Source organism: Petaurus breviceps, unplaced genomic scaffold, assembly GCF_028583685.1.
Source record: "Petaurus breviceps papuanus isolate PSGF00001 unplaced genomic scaffold, PetGlider_PUasm1.0 98, whole genome shotgun sequence".
Classification (NCBI taxonomy): Eukaryota; Metazoa; Chordata; class Mammalia; order Diprotodontia; family Petauridae; genus Petaurus; species Petaurus breviceps.
Genome location: NW_027187460.1, coordinates 54,088,229 through 54,111,862, shown reverse-complemented (window position 1 = coordinate 54,111,862; position 23,634 = coordinate 54,088,229). Strand labels below are relative to the sequence as shown.

The 23,634-nt window shown below is 35.6% G+C and overlaps 1 protein-coding gene across 6 annotated transcripts in view; it reads left to right on the top strand.

The window, feature by feature from the left end:
• OXR1 (oxidation resistance 1) overlaps positions 1-23,634 on the top strand; it is a 592,053-nt gene that overhangs the window by 428,473 nt on the left and 139,946 nt on the right. Inside the window, exon 1 of one of the 6 annotated variants that reach the window (XM_069081343.1) lies at positions 345-468. The exons of the other annotated variants lie outside the window; for them this stretch is intronic. Within the exon in view, the coding sequence (XP_068937444.1) occupies positions 450-468 (19 nt within the window). The 5' untranslated portion in view covers positions 345-449. Of the gene's footprint in view, positions 1-344; positions 469-23,634 lie in introns of those variants that run through there. 6 annotated transcript variants of the gene reach the window in all.

Sequence of the window (23,634 nt, the reverse complement as noted above, 5' to 3'; positions counted from 1 at the left end):
GGGAAAACTGAGATCCAGGTCACACAGAGATCAAGTGCCAGCTGCAAAGTGCCAATGCAAATTCAGGTCCCTTGACTTCACACTCCATACTGTATTATCCCATGCTATCTCTAGCTATCTTTGGCGCCTTCACAAAACCCAGAATCAAGGTCACAAAAGGCAGTTAGTGTCAAAGGAAGAATCCGAACTCCCCTCGAGTTCCCTGTTTTGCCACTCACAGTAGAACTTTTTCCAAAAGGTTCCACATGCCAAGAGCAAGTACACAGACGTAGAGTAGGTTTCCTGCGAGCCAGACAGAAACCTCAGAATCTTGCACACTCTGTCCAGGGTTTGGGGGCTGGGCCGGAGAAGGAAGTACAGTACTGTATTACCAAGCTCCCGAAATCGGCTCCTCCTCTAAGGATCAGCAGATGGCTTTCCGAGTTTGACTTGAAAGGAAGACTTTAGAAATGTTCTGCGCACGGAAAGGTATGTATGAGTGCTCTCAACGTTTACTCAGGTGATTTTTGAAAGTCAGATGAGTCAGAGTGTGTTCAGAAGCAGGACTTAATCGGTGTTATGTGACCGAAGCCTAGCAGATAGATAAGCCTATTGTTTTTTGCCTTCAGCCAGAGAATACTGGGGAGAAACAAGTTGAAACTGTCAAAAGGGAGAATAGAATAAATATATACAAGCATGTGCTTATACACATGATTTCTCTGAAGCAGGAAAAAAACCCAGTTTCTAAGCTGTCCCCCTAGTCCTACAGCCCACTGCAGGTGCTACTGATGATTGCAATTCTGCAAGGAGCTGCTCCCAGAAATAGCCTGAGAGGGGCATTTTGAAGTCTGTATTGTTTTGTTAAAAAGGCCTTTCAGAGTGTATCATTAGCAAGGGATGCTTTTAGTTCTTTCAAAGGAATTGATTTATATCAAGATCAGAAATGCTAAAGCTGAATTTACTTTAATTGCCTTATCTCATCTTGTTTTTAAAGTCTTCAAATTTTGAGGTGTAACTATGTTCATAACAGCATTGAGTACTGAGTATGCCCCTTAATTGACATGTGCTAGGGTTCCATACTGCTAATAAACTTCATTAAAGCCTTCTTAATTGCTGATCTCTTAAAGCTGCGTAATTTTCTTCCTTTTTCTTTTAGAAGTTTATTACTTTAAGTTCTATGGGTTCAGGAGAAATGTGGGGATAGATAGACTTTTTTTTAAAAGAGCTTTGCTGGTCAAAATAGCTGAAGCATCATTGTAATTTATGGATCGACTTGTTCTTTTAAATTGAAGGACTAAAGATATAAAAAGAACTGGGGCATGTAAGTAACCTCTTTGATTTTTAATGGCATGCAGCAGATGGAATTCATTATTGACTTTTAAAAATGAAAATGCCCTGATTATTACTTATTTATAAAGTCTTGTCAGTCAAATGAAGTAATTACCATTACCAGGTTAGTTTTCCATAATTGCAGCTGTGTGAGGACAACACTAAACTATAGAATGTACTACCACACTGGTGAAAGCCTAATGATATTTTACATGATTAATTTCAAATGAATAATAAAATAATGTGCTTAACATATAGGATTTTGAACCTCTATATCTTTGCTTTTATTTTGTTTATTTCAAAAGCAAGTGGAGTCCATTATAGAACAAATTCTTAGGCAAGTCCAAGTGCTTAAACAGAAATGTTTTCAACTAGAAATAAACAATAGTCAAATTGAATTCCTACAGTTTATTGTTTAAATATGGTGTTAGTAGGCATAAACATCAAGGATTCTGGGTTAACACTTCAGATGACTTGTTTTAGCCCAAATTTTTTTTTATTCTAAGTTCAGATTTCTATAAAATTATAACAGAAGTAAATACCGATAAGAAAAAAAGGTAATGTCTAGATTTGATTTACTTACAATATTTATAAATTTTTAAAAATACAATATGATACAAACCTTGCATTATTTGGATTGAATCAGATTTTTAAGTTATTAAAGTCTAAATTTTTTAGTATTTAAATTTGAAGTGTTTTACAGAAATAGAGTAAAGATGAAATCCCTGGTATTAGATTTAGGACTATAGTCATTATGTCTTTGTTATACTGTATACATATTGCCCTCGTTTAAATTAGGCATTTTAAAATGCTAAGAAAAAAAGAGGATGAAGATTATATTGAGAAGTTAGTTTTCTCCAATTCGTCATGATTCCTGTTACTTCTGCATAAAGGTGACATTACCCCAGCTTAAAACCAACAACTCCTTCACCTACATTGTTTTTCTTTTTCTGTCCTTCCAAGAAAAATTTCTTGAATAAATGCTTCTTAATTCCTTTTTACTCCATAATCCCTTAGGTATTCCATTGTCATATTACACTGTTTACTAGCTGTTACCTCTGTCTATAGGAAAGCCAGCAAAGAATATTTCACATGTGTACTTTTTTCCTCAGCAGTCTTCTTCGTTTGTATTACAGGAATGGGGAGGCCTTTAATAAATGCATGTTTACTGACCTCACACCTAAATTAGACTTTTTTACTGTCATATAATATGCAAACTTACCAAAAATTGTAATAAACTATAGATAATTATAGGTACATAATGTTTATATGTATTACATATAATATTTATATATATATTGTTTTATATAGTGAAGGTTAAGTATTTTTCTAAATTTTTATCAAGATGTACAGTTAGTTGGTGTAGTGGATAGAACACTAGGTTTGGAGTCAGGAAATCATGAATTAAAATATGGCCTGAAATACTTACTAGCTGTGTGACTCTGGGCAAGTCACTTAACCTCTGTTTGCCTTAGTTTCCTCATCTGTAAAATGGGAAAAGTAATAGTACTTACCTCTTAGAGTTGTTTTGAGAATCAAATGAGATAATAATCATGAAAAATGTGGCACAGTGTCTGGTACATAGTAAGCACTATGTAAATATTAGCTATTGCTATTGATATCATTTTTATTATTACTGTTTCAATGATCCAGATTCCCAAAATAAGACATATAAAATATATCCCATATGTCTATTAATGTGATTGCCAGATATGGCCTCACTCCAGAATTTCTACTACTAATGAAATCACAGGTGCAGTCCCTATCTCTATCCTCTAACAGCTCTATTACAGTTTCTGTGATCATATAATAGTTATAGATTTCTATTTTTTCTTCATTGCAAACATCAGAGCTGCTTAGTACATTTTTCTCTTGAGTCATCATCAATTGCCAAAACATACTTTAGCAAAACAGTTTCTGGTAAATTAGCCTTCATCAAACAAATGACCTTTAAACACCATTCAAATGAACTAAAGCCTTTAGTTTTATGGCAGTTATATCTAATTATACAACTTCCTGAACTCTCTCTTGGAACCTTTTACTTCTAGGGGTTGTTTGATCTTCTCAATTCAAAATTCTGATCAAAATGGGAATTGTATATAAATTCGACTTCTATGGATATAAAGTTCCACAAGCATCCCAAAGGGGGAACCTGGATGTAAAGCAAGTTATTTAAGAAACAGAAAGAAAAGCCACAGTAGTCCCTGTGAAACTACCCCTCTCATTAGGCCTATTTATTAGGTAAGGAATGATTAGATGATTTTACAGCTAAGAGAACCAGTAAGGAATTGTTCCTGTTGCCAACCCTATATTCAGGACCAACCCTCTGCAGCATCTAATGTGGACCACTTCACAGTACGCTGCATTTCCATGTAATTGTCTCTTGGAAAAGGAGAGGGGTAAGGAGAACTCTAAACACTTACATAGCAAAAAAATGATATGAGAGTATTCATCAGAATTAATTTAATTCCAGTATCTCTTCTATATGTCACCTGATTAAAACATCCATATTTTAATACGCTCATTTTGACATGTACAGGCATACTCTGGTTGGCATTAATTGGTTTGGCAAAAATTCTGTGTTATATGAAACAATATTATGAGTTCAATTAGCACCAGTGCCATAGAAAGTGTTATAGACCTATTTTGATAAAAATCAGGGCCACTAGGTGGTGCTAGACAGCTAGCGTGCCTGGCTGGGAGTCAAGAAGACTGATCATCCAGAGTTCAAATCCGAACTCAGACACTTACTAACTGTGTGACCCTGGGCAAGTCACTTAACCTTGTTTGCCTCAGTTTCTTCATTTGTAAAATGAGCTGGAGAAGGAAATGGCAAACCAGTATCTTTGCCAAGAAAACTCTAAATGGAATCACAAAGAGTGAGACACCATTGAACAATAACTGATAAAATCATTGATCCATTGAAATATTATCAGAAAGATGTAAGACAGTGGAACTTTTATACCTTTCCACTAGAATTTTGGGTAAGCTTATAGAGCTAGATGGCACCCTAAAGATCTCTTAGTCCAGCCCTTTAATTTATAGATGTGAAAAATGAGGCCAGATATCAGTGTTGTTATTACAGAATAATATTGGTTGGGTAACCTGAGTAAGCAATTATATAATCACAAAGAAATTATGTAATATTCCCCATATTGATTCAAATAAGTGGATGGTTTTATTACCTAGCTTTACTATAAAGTAGAATCATTTTGTAAGTTATTTTTTATCTGCATTTTGTAATTTCTTCTAACCCTCTTCTCCACTCACACATAAGATCAAGAATGAACTGTATAAGGATATTGCACTTAGTAAGGCAGGACTGGGTTGCAAATAATTAGAAACAGTGGGATCTTATGCGATATAAATTGAGGGACCATATTCAGGGTTCACTGCCTAGAAATATCTAACTCATTGCCTGGCATGGTGCCTGAAATACTCTCATTAAAGTTTCATTTCTTTGTATGCTGAAGATTCTCTCCCAGTTCCCCATGATTTAGAATGTGCAAATACACCTGAGAATTAGGCTACTACCTTCAGCTAATACTTTTCTAGTGATTCAATGAGTTGACATAATTCTCTGGGGGAAATGGAACATGAGATAGGAGGCAAATAAAAAGATTCAGAAGGGTTTGGAAGGGGCATGGGGGTGAGTGGGGAGATGCTAAAATGAGGAATGTAATGGAAAAGACTTCTCTATTTCCATGCACGGTCATTTTATATCTTTAAATTTCCTTTCCAAAGAATTAGCCACCCTGGGTACTCTAGTCTTATTGGTAGACTAAATGAGCAAATTTATTTTTCATTTCTAAATTGCCAATTGTCCTACACAAAGTTGGTATTTGTTAAGTGTTTGTTGATGAGGAGGACAATGGAAAGATGGCATTGCTGTTGCCGTTGTTTGTCAAGATGTTGAAGGGGAGGTGGGGTACAAGTGCTACAGCTAGCATGGTGAAGGGCTTTCATCCTTTCTCTGGCTCTCCACTAACACGAACAGCCCTGTTTTTAGAGGTGGAGGCAATCACCTGTCAGCCTTACCACAGTCTCTGATTCCAAGGATACACTAGGTTTTCAAATGATGTTCATTGTTTAAGCTTTACTCAGGACTGGCCCTGGCCCTGGATATCACCTGAACTGTGCTGGTTTCAGACCCTGCCCCTCTCTCATTTGTTTGTGCATGGACCAAAACTGCTCGATCTCTGGCTTTTAGAATATCTGAGTCTAAACATGTCTTAAGGACCTGTAATTTTTGAGTGTGTAGGCATTTCTCCACTGATGTGTATCAAAGGCCTTCTGTGCTTTGGCAGATAGATTTTGTGAGCTAATGTGACAAAATAATAATTAGTAATAATAAAATCTGTTACTTAGCAGTCAATATGGTCATGACAGTCTGTGAATTTGACTACGAGGGTCCATGGTTAAGGAGACAAAGTCTATTAAGGGACCTGGAATAAAAGTTTTTCTAGTTTGGTAGGACCTGGCAAAATTACTTGCCACTGGCAGAACCTTCAAGAACTCAGGCTTACCTTTACAACATCATGAGGGAATGGGGGGCAACTAGATGGCAGAGTGAATAGAGTGCTGGGCCTAATATCAGGAAGACCTGAGTTCAAGTCCAGACTCAGATACTTGACCCTATGCAAGCCACTTCTCTGTATTTGCCTCAGTTTCTTCATCTGTAAAATGGGAACAATAATAGCACTTATTTCATAGGGTTGTAAGGCTGCTATGTGGCACATTGGATAGAACTCCAGACTTGGAGTCACAAAGACATGAGTTCAAATCCAGAATCAGACACTTATTATCTGAATGATCCTGGAAAATCACTTAAACCTGTTTGTTTCAGTTTCCTCATCTGTTAAAGGTGCTAGAGAAGAAAATGGCAAATCACTCCAATATCTTTGCCATGAAAACCCCAAATGGGGTCACAAAGAGTTGAACATGACTCAGCAACAATACAGGATTATGGTGAGGACCAGATGAAATGTTATTTGTAAAGTACTTAGTACAGCGTAAGCACTCTATAGATGTTAGCTATTATTGTATCCCTATACATAATATATCTATCTGTTAGACTCAGCCAGCCTAGTCATATCGTTTTTTTTACCCTGAGACAAACCCCATTTCCCTTTCATGCTGATAATTTCATATACATAAAAATTAAAAACTCATAGAATCAGAGATGTGTTTACTATTTCTTCCACAATATATATTTGCATATGAGTATATGAATAACGGATATAATTTCATACCTTTACAGGAATAATTATGTTATTTGGACATTTTTCCTTTTTTCTTTGCAGAATCCTGATGGATTGCTATCTAGCTTATTACTATAAATGCTTTCAGATTGAATTTTTTTTTTGTATTATCTTTCTAAACAACAAACTACTATGTCCGCAGTTATTTTTTTTAGCTCTCTGTTAAAGAGAGGTGATATATTTGCTCTCTGCTGGGTTTTCAAACTAGAATTCTAAAAACAATAAATAAATAAACAATGACTCTACAATAAAAAGGACAAATTACATAAGTACTCTGGGGCCTTTTGTCCCAGCTCTTTGAAAACATTGCAATTTTGAAAGTTATCTTAAAGTCTTTTTCCTTATTCTAGTTTGACTCAGCCTACTCATCACAAGGGAACACAAGTGCTGCTACCTAATCAGTTACCTTTATTTTTAAAAACTATTTATATATTCATTATTTCTCCTAGATTTTCTTGATTCTCTTTTTTTGCTTTACATTATTTCATTTATTTAAAAATTGTCATTTGCAAATTGTTTGGGCTTTCTCAATTTTATCATTACAAATGCATGCTATTTAAAAATATATATATTTATGTAAATTGGCATGGTTCTCTTACCAATCTGACCTCCCATTTTCATTTCAGTCCTAAAGTTGGTTTGGTGCTTCCCCTGTTTAGTTTATGATATTCTCTTCCAAGTTCCCAATAATAATAATAAAGCTAGCATTTATATAGCACTTAGCAGGCACTATGCTTTACAAATATTATCAGATTTGATCCTCACAAAAACCTTGCAAGGTATTGTTATCGCCATTTTACAGTTGAGAAAAAATGAGGCAAACACAGGTTAAGTGACTTGCCCAGCTTCACATGGCTGGTAAGTGTCTGAGGCTAGATCTGAACTCTTCTTCCTACTCTAGACCCATCTTTCTAATCACTTCCCTACCTCGTCTTCCTCTAGCCCCAGGCAGTTAACTTCCCTGACAGCAGTACTCTTGACTTTAGGAACAAGAGGCTTTATTAGATTTCTTTGTCTATATTCTAAATCTGTTAATTAGATACTGAGTGTTCCCAAGGAGATTTAGATTAGAAATTGATTATAACTTTTTCTTCTTCCACCAAAGCACAAGACTAGTTTCCTGCTGTAACAACCAGATTTCAGTGATAGAAAAAGTCAGCTTATAAACTTGAGCAAAATCTTGTGATTACTATTCATTCACTTAATAATCATAGGGTTAGGGGTGGCGAGGTGGCTCACTGAATAGAGCACTGGCCCTGGAGTCAGGAGCACCTGAGTTCAAATCCGGCCTCAGACACTTAACACACTTACTAGCTGTGTGACTTTGGGCAAGCCACTTAACCCCAATTGCCCTCCAAAAAGCAAAAAAAAAAAAATCATAAGGTTCTGTTTTTTCTTTTTTTTTTAATTCCATATATTAAAAAATGATGGGGCTATACCATATGATTTAGAGGCAAAATGAGGCCTTTTGCGGATCATCTAATTCAATTTTGTAATTTTACAGATGAGTAAACTGAGATACAAAGAGGTAAATGACTTGTCTAAAAATGTTTGCATATTTCACCTGAATCTTCAACATTCAGAAATAGTTACATGGAAATTTCCAGTAAGTTGATCCTCAGCATAAATACTACCTTTAATTTTGAAGCAATATGCTTTTCTGAATTGTGATATCTAAGCCTAGATATTTTCATTTTAAATGTACTTAGTAATTACATGGCACTATATCTTTTATGTTATTTTAAAATTATCTTAATTATTAATCATGGAGAAAAAGCCTGTTTTCATAATATGCTTCCCCCCCTCCCTTTTCCATACATTCATGCCTTTTTCATACAGTCATGAAAAATCAGCAAAATCTTAATGGATACCTGTGGCATAGAGATTACAGAGGCAAATGGAAATCAGACAAACTGTGTGAGAAAAAGCCTGCCTTGAAAAACACAATTGATTGAGAAGAACAAGCAGAGGGGGGTAGAATAAAAAAAAAAAATGGAAGAGAATCCAGTATGGAAAAGGTGATATTTTAGAGGAAAAGAATTCTTTTTTTCCCCTTTTTTTCCTAGAAGTGGTTTCTCAAGGGTCAAATGATATATTAATCATAGGAAATAGATGTAAGACTTACTTAGTTTCTAAATCTTCCATCTCCTAATACTTTGGAAGAGGTCATTAGCATTTGTTAACATTATTTTATTTAATGAAAATACTTTTTATGTTCCTAAAGAAGGGAAAAACATGGAGTTAGGAGACCTGGATTCACATCCTGAAGTTGATACTTTCTAGTTCTGTGATAATGGACAGAACCACTGGTTCTGGGTTCACATTTGCCTCCTGGTAAACTTAGGAAAGTCATTTAACCTCCCTGGGCCTCATTTTCTTTATCTGTAAACTGAGAGGTTGGACCAAGTGGATTCTGAGATCCCTTCCAGATATAGTTCTATGATGCTTTGAATTTCTCTAAGCCTCAATTTTCTCATCAGTAAAATGTGGATAAGAATACTTTTCAGGGTCTACTTCTCGGGGTAACTGTAAAAGGCTTATAGCATTTTGTAGACCTTGAAGTGCTATATAAATATGACTAGTAAACTTAATAATATTATTATTGGTAGTCATATTGACAATATCTGGGAAGAGTACTACACTTATGCAAAAGTATCACTCTTAAATTAGTACAACAGATTTTAAAGTTCTAACAAATAAAAATATCATCCCAAGATTTCAATAACTTGGTTAGCCTCTCTTATTCTGATGTTTTCTCATAAATAAATCAATAATAAAGGAAGATATACATAGAGTATATTATATTGGCATGTATATATACACATATACATACACACAAACTACTTATGGCATACATTTTATCATTTGTTCCTGTGAGGTAGGCAAGGCAGGCATTCTTATTCCCATTTTTAAAATGAGAACAGTGAGACTTACAGAGGTTAAGTGATTTGCTCATGGTCAAGTAGCTTAGTAATTGTGGTAAATGGAATTTCAGTTCATGTTTCTCCTGACCCCAAATGCAAAAATCTTTCTACTATATACTTCCTATATATAGGGAAATCCTAACTCAGAGCAGGATGCTATCCTACCACATTTTGGCAGACATTAAAAGCATCTTTTTATTTTGTGGTAAAGTTAAAAAGCAGTCCTAGAATGCTGCCATGACTAGTGAAATGCATCACTTAGAGCATTGTACAAAACATAATCTTCCATGCTGGGACACTGAACTAAAAAGGAGAGAAGAGGGCGTCTTTTTGGCAATGTATAATAGGTGGATATTATACACAATATATAATAGGTGGATATTATACACAATATATAATATGCGGCTATTGGGAAAAGGAAAGGGGAACCCTTTCTCCAATCCTGTTATCCCTATTTCATTAGCTAAAAGAAAAAATGTTAATGAAACATAGAGCATGAATTGTAGAGACCACACTTCCTGATCACATACCTATATATTCAAATATCTGTTTCTTTTTCTGGACAATTTAGGCACTCCTGACATGTTAATATACTGGTCACTTACTATGAAATACCTAGGAGGAAGTTCACCCTGGAGTAAGTTCACCCAGGCAGGTGGCAATGAACCCACCTGCTTGGAGCGAGAGGGGGGAGAGATACTTCTCTTTTTTTGTATCATCTTTTCCACCTGTTAAGATGGAATAGAAAAAGAAAACAGGAAGAAGGGGCACAAAGGTGGGGGCAGGGAATAGTATTTTGATGTAGAGTGATCTAGAATAGTTTCCTCACCCACCCACTACTTAGAAGTAGATAGTGAAATTAACTTCAGATTCTCTGGGATGAAAAAAGTGCAATGCCATCCTATCCTAACACTACCACGCCTTAATACTTGAGCATGATACCTTTTTTCCTGAGAACTTTTAAAACATTTTGTAAACACAGTCATATTATTCATCTCACAGCATTTCTGCGAAACTGTTGAATGAGCAACACTCCTAAATTCTAACATCTGAGAAGTAAAGGGAAGTCAAGTGATATGCACATGGACACATTGAGTTAGTGACAGGCCTAAGAATAGATCTTTGGTCTTTTGACTACTAGTCCAGTGTTTCAGTCACCAGATCATGCTGGTTTTTCATGAGTTCTATATAAGCAGAAGATAAAATAGATGTCAGAATAGATTGTTTCCTTTATAAGCATCTTTTATTTCATACTAAAATTTTTGCCATCTCAAATTGGGTAAGTAGTATTGATTATTATTTAATGAGGCTACAAATCTGAACTGACTTTCCTTTATTCATAATAACATCATATAGAAATGGAACAGCAGGATTTATAACATAACCATAAATGTAAGGAACCCATTTGTGCATTGATCTGTTGTGCCAAAGCATTTCTTAAGGAGTTTAACTGCTTAAATAGCTGCTCAATCTTTCTGCAACCCTGATTAAAATGCAGGGTAAGCCTTATCATTCTTATTCAACTTCTATAGGCAATTTTTAGTTGTGAGAGTCCTGAGTCCTTCCTTTCCTTTAGGAAGCAACTCTGAAGTGAGATTCTATATCCCTGGATTACATTAAGCAATTCTGGGGTTCACAAATTCGGAACTCTTAAATTGTACGGGCAGTAATTAATAATACAAAATACAGAATATTACAAAATATCAAGTAGTGCCATCTAAATTTTAATGTGTGCTTGTAGATGCCAGGTCTGAGGAGCCAAGAGGTCCCCTTTCTTAGTCTCTCCTCTATTTTTAAACTTAAGCAAGGCCCCTTTAGGTCTATAACCCAATAGATTACTATTCTTTCTCCCCAAAATGATCTCATTTCCTCTGATGAGAGAAAACAGCAGGTGTTTTACATTGATATATCATATAAACAACATGATACAGCAGGAGCCCTAGATTTGGAGACAGAGAACCTGGGTTTGAATCCCAATTTTGCACTTAACTGTGTGACCCTTGCACAAGTTTCCTCATCTGTAATGATCAAATGACCTCAAAGGTCCCTTCTAACGTTAAATCTGTATTCTTATAGCTGAAGGTTGGTTAAATGTATTTGCTGTTGTAAGTCAACATCATAGCAAACGCCCATATCTCTAAGTCCCCACTATGAATAAATAGCCATTTATAGCGAATTACCTATGCCCTCTTTTAACAAAAGTATTAAATCACATTTTAAGGTGAGCTATAGAGGCTAATATTGCTTATCACATCTATTCCAGTTGATAAGGACAGATTTGGCCTCCAAGAAGCAAAGAAGGAAAAAACCTCTTGGCACAGGTTAATGGTATTTAAGATAAAAATACCTAGTCCAGTCCAGCATTGTGTTTAAATTGGTGATTGCTTAAGTAAAATTTGCCAGTGTTGCCCGAATTACTGTTACAGCTGAGAATAATTGGCCAGCTAAGTTAGGACTTAAACATCAACAGCATATTCTTCCAGGCTCAGCTTGAGAGAACAGGAGGACACCACATGGCAGGCTGACTGAACTGTGTTAAGCCCCAAATAATAACTTTCTATGTAGCAAAAAATCCCTTGCTTATCAGGCAGAAATGCTAGAAACAATCAAACCAAATAGAATAATCCACAGGAAGCTGTCTCTACCTGCTAAGCTATAATAGAAACGAGATTTATAAAGATAATAAATGATTGATTTGCCTCTTGAAATTCCTGAGTACCCCTTCATAATTTGTAGAATCCAAAAGATCTATTTACTATACTGTGACAATTTCTCAAAGTGTACTCTATTAGCTCATTCAACTTATATATATTGTGTGACCACAAAGGACAGGCTCAGTGGGATAGGGGATATCGAATTTTGAGACCTGACCCCTTTGCCTTTACACAGTTCACTCTTGTGCTATGTTAGATTAACAGCAAATTTAGTTAAAAGGTATAGAAAGTTAAATACCAAATTAAATAGGCAGCACCGTGGGAAAATTCAAGAACAAATAATACTAGCATTCATTAAATAATTCCCTTTTCTAATTAGGGGATATCCCTAAGGGAAGTAAGATCTGAGTTTTAAAGGAAGGAGATATAGTCTGCTACATTGAGGGGGAAGTTATTTGAAGAAAAAGGGAACTAGATCATAAGGAATGAATACAGAGTGTTGCCCAAATGAGAGTGTCAGAAAGTAGAAGGGAATGAATAAGTGGCAGGAGAATTGGGGTAGGGGGAAAGAGGTCCCCAAGTTGGACCGGAGGGGAGGAAGGAAGTGATACAAGAACTTGGAGCAATAACTGAAGTGAGAGTCAAAAATGAGATTTTGAACTTGGGGTCACAATTATTGTTCTAATGCAGTCTATGTCATTATTATGGTCAAGTTACCAAGCTCCTTTGTGCCTCAGTTTCCATATCTGTAAAATTATAATGATAATAATTATATTACTGTTATACTCATTCTCCTATAATGAGGGAGCTGGACCAGAGGATTTCTAAGATCCCTTTCAATTATAGGTTTATTTGTTTCTATGGATGTGGATAAAGTAGAGGAATGGTAAGGGTGAGACTACAGAATGAAACTAAGAGGATTGTCAATGGAGAAGTGGAAGAAGATCGGTAAAAGAGATTAAAGACAGAAGAAAGAGAGGAACACCTCCAGAAGCCTAAGCCAGAAAAAAAAAAAACTCCTGAACCAGATTAGAATGTAATTGGAAATAGTTCACAAATAAATAAAAAATACTGTGCAGAATAGATAATGCTAATGCTTAGTTTTCTAAATTGATATGCAGCCTGCAGGGATCTGTTTCTATTTGAGTTTGATATTACTGTCTTTTACTCATTTCCTAGCAGAGTGCCATGTACAAACAATGTGCTTATTAAATGTTTGTTACTTCTGGAAAAGTCACTTAGCCTGTTTGTCTCAATTTCCCCATAGATCAAATAGGAATAATAGTACCTCCCTTCCAGGGTTGTTGTGAAGATCAAATGAGATAATTGTAAAGTGCCTGCAGTGCCTGGCACAAAGTAAGCACCATATAAATGTTAGCTATTATTATTATTATTAGTGATCTCATTAATACTCAGCCCCACCTTAGACATATATATGTATGTGTGTGTATGTGTATATATATATACATACATACATACATATATATATATATATATATATATATAAGCTCTGGTCATGAAAGCATTAAGAGCTGGGAGGGGGGAAGTGGCTAGGTGGGGCAGTGAATATAGCACCAGCCTGGAGTCAGGAGCACCTGAGTTCAAATCTGGCCTCAGACACTTAATATTTACTAGCCATGTGACCTTGGGCAAGTCACTTAACCCCAATTGCCCCTCCAAAAAAAAAAAGACCTCTGGGGCTTGATTTCTGAATGGGGTGACATAGCACTTGATGAGAAGTTTAGAGCATAATGTTTTGTCCTCTCTAAACAAAGATATGTGCCTATGTAGTTAATTTGGATATTTATAATATTCAAAATGACATAGCCATCTCTAAGACTGGGGTGGGAGAAGGGAGGAAAGGAAAAAAAAGAAATGTACATGATAACTTTGTTATGTATTTAGAGGGAATAACAAGCTGTACATGGTAGATTTGCAGTTTTATGTGTAATCATCTTTTTTATTGTATTGTGCTATGGAAATGCTTGTTTTGTTCCACAAATTGAAAAAAATAAATTAATGTAAAAAAAACAACAAAGATATGTGCCTATAGATGAAAATTTAGCATCAAAGTAACAAGAAAGCCTTATTTTTTTAACTAGATTTCAATACTTCAAGCACCTTTATTTCAGAGACATAGGCACTCCCTCCACCAATGCAGATTACAATCTCTGTGCTTTAGCAGGAATTTTTCATGAATTTCTGTGCCCCAAAAAAGTTACTTTCTTGGTAGCCAACATTCTGACAATGAACTCCTCTGGAATAAAGTAGGTTGGTCCCTGACAAGAGGGAAGGAAAGGGAACAAGCATTTGTTAATGCACCTACTCTGACTGTCAGACACTCTGCTGAGTGTTTTATAATAATATCACTGAATCCTCACAACAACCCTGGGAGGTAGGTGTTATTATCTCCATTTTTACAGTTAAGGAAACTGAGGCAGAGAGTAAGTGATTTGCTTAGGGTCACCCTACTAGTAAGTATCTGAAACCAGGTCAATTCTTCTTGACTCCAGGTCCAGTTCTTTCTCCACTGTGAACCTTAGCAAGAGACATAGATTATAACCAGGCCTATACTCAAAGCCCTTGCTAGCTCTGGGTGTGCCTGAGTTTTTATTCTATAGACATAGTCTTTGAGAACCTCTTTCATCTCTATTCTTTGAGAAAGTCCAGGAAATTAGTAGAGTTTTGTTAACAATAAAAGCAAATGAGAGGAATCATTGCACAGTGAAAAGAGAGCCCAGAAGTTGGGGTTCAAGTCCCACCTCAGACATTACTGTCTGGGTAACCTGTGCTTATCATTTAATGTAGGAAGGTCTCAAAGACTAAAAGTTGGATAGCAAATGCCAGCCTATATTGGTGGTAGGGAGATCTGTATACTAATGAAATCATAGGTCCAGGCTCTATCCCAGACCAAGAGCAAATGACTAGTCAGACATTTAATTTCATTTAGTATGGATTTTATTCACAAAATTATAAAATTGAAGAGACTTCAAAAACACTGAACTGGAAATACAGCTATAAAAAGTTGTTACTATATGTAATTCCTGACCCAATACAGTTATATCCATTATATATATTTATATATATATACACATTTATATATTTTATGTGTTTTATATATATATATAATAAGTAAAAGGGAACATGTAGCATTGAATAGAAATCTAGACTTAAAGAGAAATCTGTATTAAAATCCTATCTTTGCCATTTTCCATGTGGTTATAGGGAATTAATTTAACCTCTCTAATCTTCATTTCCTCATTAATAAAATGGGTGATGCTGATCCTCGTGGTACCTAACTCAGGGTTCTTATGAAGTTAACAAGAGATAATATATGTAAAGCACTTTGGAAACTTATTAAATAATTAAAATATTTGCTATTATAATATTGATATCATCTCTTATTCTTTCCTTTTCCCCCCAGTCTCTGAAAAAGAAATAGCTCTTCTACTTACCATGGTCAACGTTTCTACATGTATACTTGATCCCATCCCCCTACTTTTTCTCTAGCAGATTACATCTTCAATCAATCCTCCTTCCCCTCTGAATCTTCAAACTCTTCTTCCATACTACCTTCAAACATACTCAAGTCTCCCCCATTCTTAAAGAACTTTCACTATAATATACCTTAACCTCAAGCTTTCAGGCTACATCCTTTTTTCCTTCTCATCCAATCTTGAAAAAGCTGTCTACACTTGGAGTCTCCAGCTTTTCTTCTTTTATTCATTCTTCATTTCTTTGCATCACTTGACTGGAATGTCTCTCTACAAAGTTGCTATCTCTTAATTGCTAAATCTGATAGTCTTTGCTCAATCCTTAGCCTTCCTGATCTATCTGCTTCATTTGACATTGCTGAACATTTTGTCACCCTGTCATCCTCTCTAGGTTTTCCTAATTATACTATCTTCTGGTTCTCCTCCTATCTGTCTGACCATCCCTCAGTCTACTTTGATAGTTCATTATCCATAACATACCACCATATTTATGAACCAGGTAGGTGACATCATGGAGAGAGTGCTGAGCCTGGAGTCAGGAAGGCTTAAATTTAAATTTAATGTCAAAAGTCAATAAACATTTATCAAATGTCTATTATGTGTCAGATACTATGCTAAGCTGGGGATACAAATATGAAAAAGAAAGGCAGTAACTGCCTGCAAAGAGTTCACAATCTAAGAAGAAAAAAATACACAAAAGGAAGCTGAAAAGGTGGGGTGACTGACAGTATAAGCAACTGATGGAAAACAAAGAGGTGGAAATTCTGATTCGTATAAAGGGAGGCTTTGGGAGGAGTTTTTTTACTCTGCCCTCCAACCCTTTAATCAGAGGACATTTACTAGCTTCATAACCCACAACAGATAATTTAACCTCTATCTGTCTCAGTTTCCTCAACTATAAAATGAGGATAATCACAGCACTTACATCCCAGGGTTGTTGTGAGGATCAAATGAGATGTCTGTAAATCACTTGGCATAGTACCTGACACATAGCAGGTACTTAATAAATGCTTGTTTCCTTCCTTTCTTCCTTCCCTAACTGTGTGTGTTCTCCAAACTTCTCTTCTAAATCCTTTTCCCTACTACATTCTCTCTTGGTAATGTCATAAAATTCTATTACACATATTCTCTCTCTCTCTCTCTCTCTCTCTCTCTCTGTCTCACACACACACACACATGCACTGTATGAACACTAGAGATTAGCATTAAACTCATGGAATTTAATCTGGATGTGCATACCAATTAAAAGACATAGATATGTGGGGAGGCTAGGTGGCACAGTGAATACAGCACCAGCCCTGGAGTCAGGAGGACCTGAGTTCAAATCTGGCCTCAAGACACTTGACACACTTACTAGCCGTGTGACTTGGGCAAGTCACTTAACCCCAATTGCCCTCCAAAAAGCAAAAAAAAAAAAAAAGACATAGATATGTCCAGATTAAGAGATATAGACATATAACTTCCTGCTCTTTTTCCTGAGTTTCAGTCTCATCTCACTAATTACTTATAAGATGTTTCAAACTGACTGTCCCAGAGACAATGCAAACTTAGTATGTTCAGAACCAAACTCTTTATATACCCTTCAAATTGTCTCCTCTTTTTAACCTTCCCTGTTTCTGTCAAAAACACCACTTCCATAGACTCCTCACTCTCTTATCCCATATATCTAGTCATTTATCAAATTCTGACATTTCTACCTTCACCTCATCTCTTATATATAGTCCAATACGTTGCTACCAAAGTAATTTTCCTTGAGTAAGTATGACCATGTGACTTTTACTCAATCAATTCTAGTGGCTTTTCTATTGCTAAGATCAAATATAAGCTTAATTTAGTTTTTAAAGCTCTTACACAACCTGGTCCCAACCTATCTTTTCAGACTCATTGAACATTTCTGTCTCTGCCATTACTCTGTCACCAGGATGATTACTTTAAGGCATCTGGGTATATTAGAAAGAACATTGGACTTGGAATTGAAGGATCTGGGTTCAGGTTTCAGCTTTGCCTCTTACTAGATGCTTCTCTGAACCTCCATTTCATCACCTGTAAAAAATGGAGTGGGTAATACATAATTGCAAAGGTAAAGATATGTAAAAAATCAGTGGCTAGTAATGACTTCAGAACACTGATGATGAATCCTTACCTCTTTACAAAGAAATGACAAACTAGAGGTATACAATGAAGTGTGTTTTCAAATATGGCCATGTGCTCATTATTTTACTTTTTTTGTTAAATGGGGGGTGGGAAATAGAGGAGGGAAGTGAATTAGTGGGTAATGACAGATTTTTTTTTTTAACAAGAAAGCACCAATAACACCTATGTAGGTAGGTTTGGATTTGAATACTTTTCATGGAGTTAAGCATGCATACTTTGTCTCCATGGGGAGAGAAATGTGCTGTGGCTGTTGTTGAAAGACATGTGAGCAGAGTTTCCTTGCTGGTTCTTCCTTGTGCCTGGGACTGGGGACTGTACTAAAAGAATTGGGGATACGAGTCAGGAAGTACTAACCATTCTCAGGGCATAAGGAGCAAGAAGAGATGACATTTAGTTACTTTTGAGGTAACCTCTGGTACACAGCCAAAGTCAGATCTCTCTCTTAGGTTTCCAGCAGATGGATGGGGAGATTCCTCTTCCCTCCCCCCAACTTCTGTGTCTATATGTGCATGTCATTAAGAATGTGTGTTTGCCTAGGTAAGCCTGAGTCTGGACCTCAAATTGCTGGCTGCCTTTTCTGCTTTGCATCTCTTTCCCTAAGCACAAGGCAATGAATAATGATACTGAGATGGATGGTTCTGACCATGATGGCTACCTCATGAGTTTGAAATGTTGGGATTCTATAAGTTGGTGCTGGTTGTTCAATGAGAGGTATTTCCTATGACAATATCAATTCTCAGAGAAGACACATTACCACTAGAAGAATTGCATAGTCAAAAGGCTAAAAGCCCAAGCCATGCCCTGGTTTGCTAGGAGATCTGAATTTGTGTATTGTACAGACATCACAGGTCAAACGTGAACTTGAAATTCCTGTTCAGCAGTCCCACAAAGTTTTTCATGTTTTAAGTATTTATTAATGAGTGCTTAAGAGTCTTTTGTGTTTTGAGCATTTCTTTTGCGGTAGAGGAAATACATAGTTGTCCTATACTTGATAAATTAAGTAACTTTTTATAAAGGACTTTGTTAATTCCTAAAAGGGGAGGCAATAGATAGGAGTTATATTTAATTTTTATTTAAGAGATTTCCACAGAATAAGCTGGGAAGAGAAGTGATAAGCTATAGAGTGTGAGAAAAAAAATTTTTTTTTTTAATTCTTCTGCTTTTAGACATCCAACTCCCACAGGACTGAATCTGGTCTACATGAGTTCAAAGCTAGAGCCCTCTTGTGGGAAGGGACATGGGTTACAAGGGAAAAAAAAAACTACACAAAACCAAAGGACACAAACGGGGTGATTTTGTTACTACTTTATTAGATTTTATTGAATCGGTTACTTAGCTGGTTAATTAAATGAATTAAAATTGTATGTAACAAGTTTATTGCTTTCATATATAATCCTTTTTTGTTAGAAAATTTATTAAGTTCATAATAAAAAGAATACTTTATAAAAGAAATGAATATAAAGTTTTTTTGTGATTTTAGAGTCCTATTTAAATATTAGCTATTATTCTTTTTTTTAAAAAAATTAACATCTTCAGGAGGAAGGGAGGGAAGAAGAAAAGAGTACTAGATGGCCAACAAAAGAAATTCAACTGTATTCCCAAATCTAGGCATTGTAGTCTATCAGTGAGCATTCAGGAGGGTTGTAGGGGGGCAGTGACAATGCACACAGATACAAAACTGTGGGGAAAACATATAGATATCACTCAGTTCCCCTAGAATTGAGAAATAGAGATAAGATTTCTTTCTTCCTCCTTCCACATAGAGCACATTTACTCTAGTCATTCGCTTTCTACAATAACTTCATCTAAAAGATAAATTCCCCCCAAAATCTCCACTAAAATAAATCAGGATACCAAGATACAGCGTGGGATGTTTGTATGTAGGAGTACATATATGTACTATATCTGTGTGCCTAGACACACACATATATGTATGTACATATATTCCATTGTGCTATATGTATACACACATGCTCTAGTAGAACAGGGTAGATTTCCGGGTTCAATTTCTTGTCCTCCCACTGACTCACCCTATAAACATGAGGCACTCAAATTTCTCAGGCTTTACTTCATCCATCTGAAAACAGTATACAGCATACTTCTTGGGCTGTGGGGAAGCTTTATTAATTAGTTTTAAGGAAGTACACTGAGGTCATTATCTGAAAGATGTACCAAGTACAGAACACATTACCATAAGGTCTGCAACTTAACATAGTACAGAAGTTGTTTTAAGAGCCTGTGAAAACATTGATCCTCTATTAGAAACAAATGATGGTATGATTTCAGTGTGCATGCAGTGCATTACCAGTATTTATGTTCTGGGGGAATGCTTTTCCATACAATAAGCCTCTAGTAGCTGAAAGAATTTTCTATTGATTGTATGACGGCCAAAGCTCTTAGGCTGCCCTCAGGAACACAGGTTCTAAGCAGAAGGAAGTTAATGGCACTCTTTTAAAAGCTGTAATTTTGATGGGCAAGAGTTTAGAAATTTCAGCAAGCAACCACGTAACTAGACTTCTAACAAAAAGTGGGATGAGGGTAGAAGAGATTTCATCTTGAAAAAAACTTTAAAAATCTCTTCTGTGTGAATTGCACATTTAGGGGCACTCATTTCCACTTAACACTTGAGTCTAACACAAATAATAGAAGAAATGTTTATTGAATCCTAAGTTTAAAAAATATTCTTTAAAATTCATCTGTATAAGCTCTCTCCTTGAAACAAAACTACATCTGTTTGTATAGATATACATATATGTATAGATATACATATGTGTAAATAATATATATTCATTGTGTGTATGTATATCTCAGACTAGTATGGTTCAGACTTTGGGTAAGATGCTTAACTTCTGTGGTTTTCTTTTTCATTCTATACAATGAAGGTGTTGTTCTAGCTCAGTGGTATCCAAATCAGATCTAAATGGGGAGAAGTTTATTTTATGTACACTGAACTATACATAAAGATCCCTATACACCATATATTGACTTAGAAAATCACATTATCTATGTTATATCATAAGGGTAGTAGCTGGCACAGTGGATGGTGTTGGGCCTGAAGTCAAGAAGATTCATCTTCCTGAGTTTAAATCTGGCCTTAGACACTTACTAGCTGTACGACCTTAGGCAAGTCACTTAACCCTGTTTGCTTCAGTTTCTTCACTGTTAAATGAGCTGGAGAAGGAAATGGCAAACTGTTTCAGTATCTTTGCCCAGAAAACCCCAAATTTGATTGGTATAGCACTATAAAAAAAATCAGTTGATTTAAGTATTCTTGTTATTTTTGGTTATATTAACTAGGCTTACCCATGACCAGTTAATATTTCTCCAATAATTTAATTTTATCTTCATTTCTGTATTTTGAAACTGAATTCATATGGTTCCTGGGTGTGTCTTGTTAGATAGACTCTATATCGCCAATGCGATACGCACAGAGGCTGCTATGAATATGTGCAGGCATAGTTCCATGTTTGAATTGCAAGACATAACAGACTCTCTTCTTCTAAGACAAAACCAAGATATTTATTCATAGACCAGAAAGCCAGTACCACCATGGTAATAAATAAGTTGGTGCACATTACCAATGAAGGGAGCACCACCATCTGCAAGCCTTCCCTCTCTCAGGCCTCCCCACAAACAAATTCCCTTAGGCAAAATGCCCCTCTTTCACCCACCTAACTGCTCTGCCTCTTTCTACCTCCTCTCTCTGTCAGCTCCCCCTCCCTCTCCCACTTCCTGCTCTCTGCTTATGTTGGGTAATCTCCTCCCACACTGAGCTCCATGTAACTCAGCTGTGGGCTTGACCAAAGCTCAGAGCAGGTCAGGTGGGCCTTTAAGGGACAGGGGAGATCTTCAAATTCCCTTAACATTACAAACTCACAAATATGTTACGCATTCTGTAGTAATTTTGAATGGAATTTTTCTTGAATGCTGATGATGTGTATGGATTATTTTTAGTATCCTGCAACTTTGCTGAAGTTATTATTTCAATTAATTTTTAGTTGCTTATTTAAGGTTTTCTAAGTAAATAATCATAACATCTGAAAAAAGTTATCTTTTTTTTTTCTATTTGCCTACATGTATTTCCTTGGTTTTTCATTTATGTCTTATTCCTAGACAATGCTAATATTTCTAACACTATGTTAAATAGAAGTGGTGGTAATGGGCATTTTTTCTTTATCCCTGATCTTACTGGGAAGTTTTCTAACTTTTCTTCATTACATATAATATTTGCTTTTAGTTTTAGATAGATATTATTGTGTGATTTAAGGAGAAGTTCATTTATTTCTATTCTTGCAAAAGTTTTTTTTTCAATAGAAATGAGTATTGGATTTTGTATTTGATATAATTTGGGGGGGGTTATTATTCATAAAGTCAATATGTTAATATAATTTTTACTGCTAGTATAGCCTTTTCAGTATTTCATACAATTATGTGTTTTTTATTATTTACAATATTAATATGGTTTATTACGTTTAGATACTTATTCACTTTTAGCTTTTGTGGTATTAACTAGGTATTTGGCTGAGTTCCACAAGTTCTTTTCCAAAACTTGGAGAAGATTTAGGACACAAGAAATCTGATATTCATATGGTAAAGGAATATTCATAGTTATGAACCAGTTGAAATAGGGGTGGGGAGAAATGACCTTGGTGGGGAGAGCAATTCATTTCAATTGAGGAAACATTTTTATAGTATTTTATTTTCTCTAATTACGTGTAAAGAATTTTTAGCATTCATTTCTTTTAAAAACTGAGTTCCAGATTTTTCCCTCCCTCCCTCCTTCCTTTCCCCTTCCTTCTTTCTTCTCCCTTCCCTAAAAAGGTAAGAATTTTATATATGTTATATATGTGCAATCTTGTAAAACATGTTTCTATATTAGTCATATTGTGAAAGAAGAGACAGACCAAAAGGGGAAAAAAAAAACACAAAAGAGGTAAAGAAAACAGTATGCTTTGATCCACATTCATACTCTATCAGTTCTTTCTATGGATGTGGAGAGTATTTTCTATCATGAGTCCTTTGGAATTGTCTTGGATCATTATATTACTGAGAAGAGCTAAGTTATTCACAGATGATCATTGCACAACATTGCTGTTCCAGTAAACATTTTTAAAGCACCTACTATGTGCTGAAATATTTTTCTAGGCCAAGGGGGATCCAAAGACCAGAAAAGAAATGCTGCTATCAAATAACTTACATATATGTATGTATGCATATGCTTATACAAACATATACATATATATCTATAAAATTTTTCTCAGGGCATAGGTAATTATGTTGTAGTCCTACAATAATATGAGACTTAGAAATAGTGTTACGGTGGATTTGAATGTTTAGGCTGCATCTCGAAGCTTTTTAATAATTTCTATAATTTTGAACTTGACAAAAATAAGTAAAATATTCAGCAGTGTACAATCATCTGTCTCTATTGAGCATCTATTCATGTCAGTATTATTTGTCTTATACTGTAAGTTACCGGAAGTCAGAAAGAAAACAGAAATTATTTACCATATTTTTGGATAAGAAGTTAGGAAACCTGTGTTTTAATCGTGGTGCTGCCAAAATTGTTGTGTGACTTTGTACAAGTCACTAATCTCTCTGGGCATCATTTTTCCCGTCTGCAAGAATGAGAGAAGTTGGACTGTTTGTTTCTTAAGATTTTCAGTTTTTGGATTCTGCCATGATTTTTGTAGATCTCATTGAGAAGTAGATGATATTGTGGAAGGAATCTTGATAACTCCTGATTGAACACTTAGCAACTGCTTGACCTTGGACGAATTCCAACCTCTCTGACCTTTGGCGATCTCATTTGTAAAATAGAGTAAATATACTTGCACAG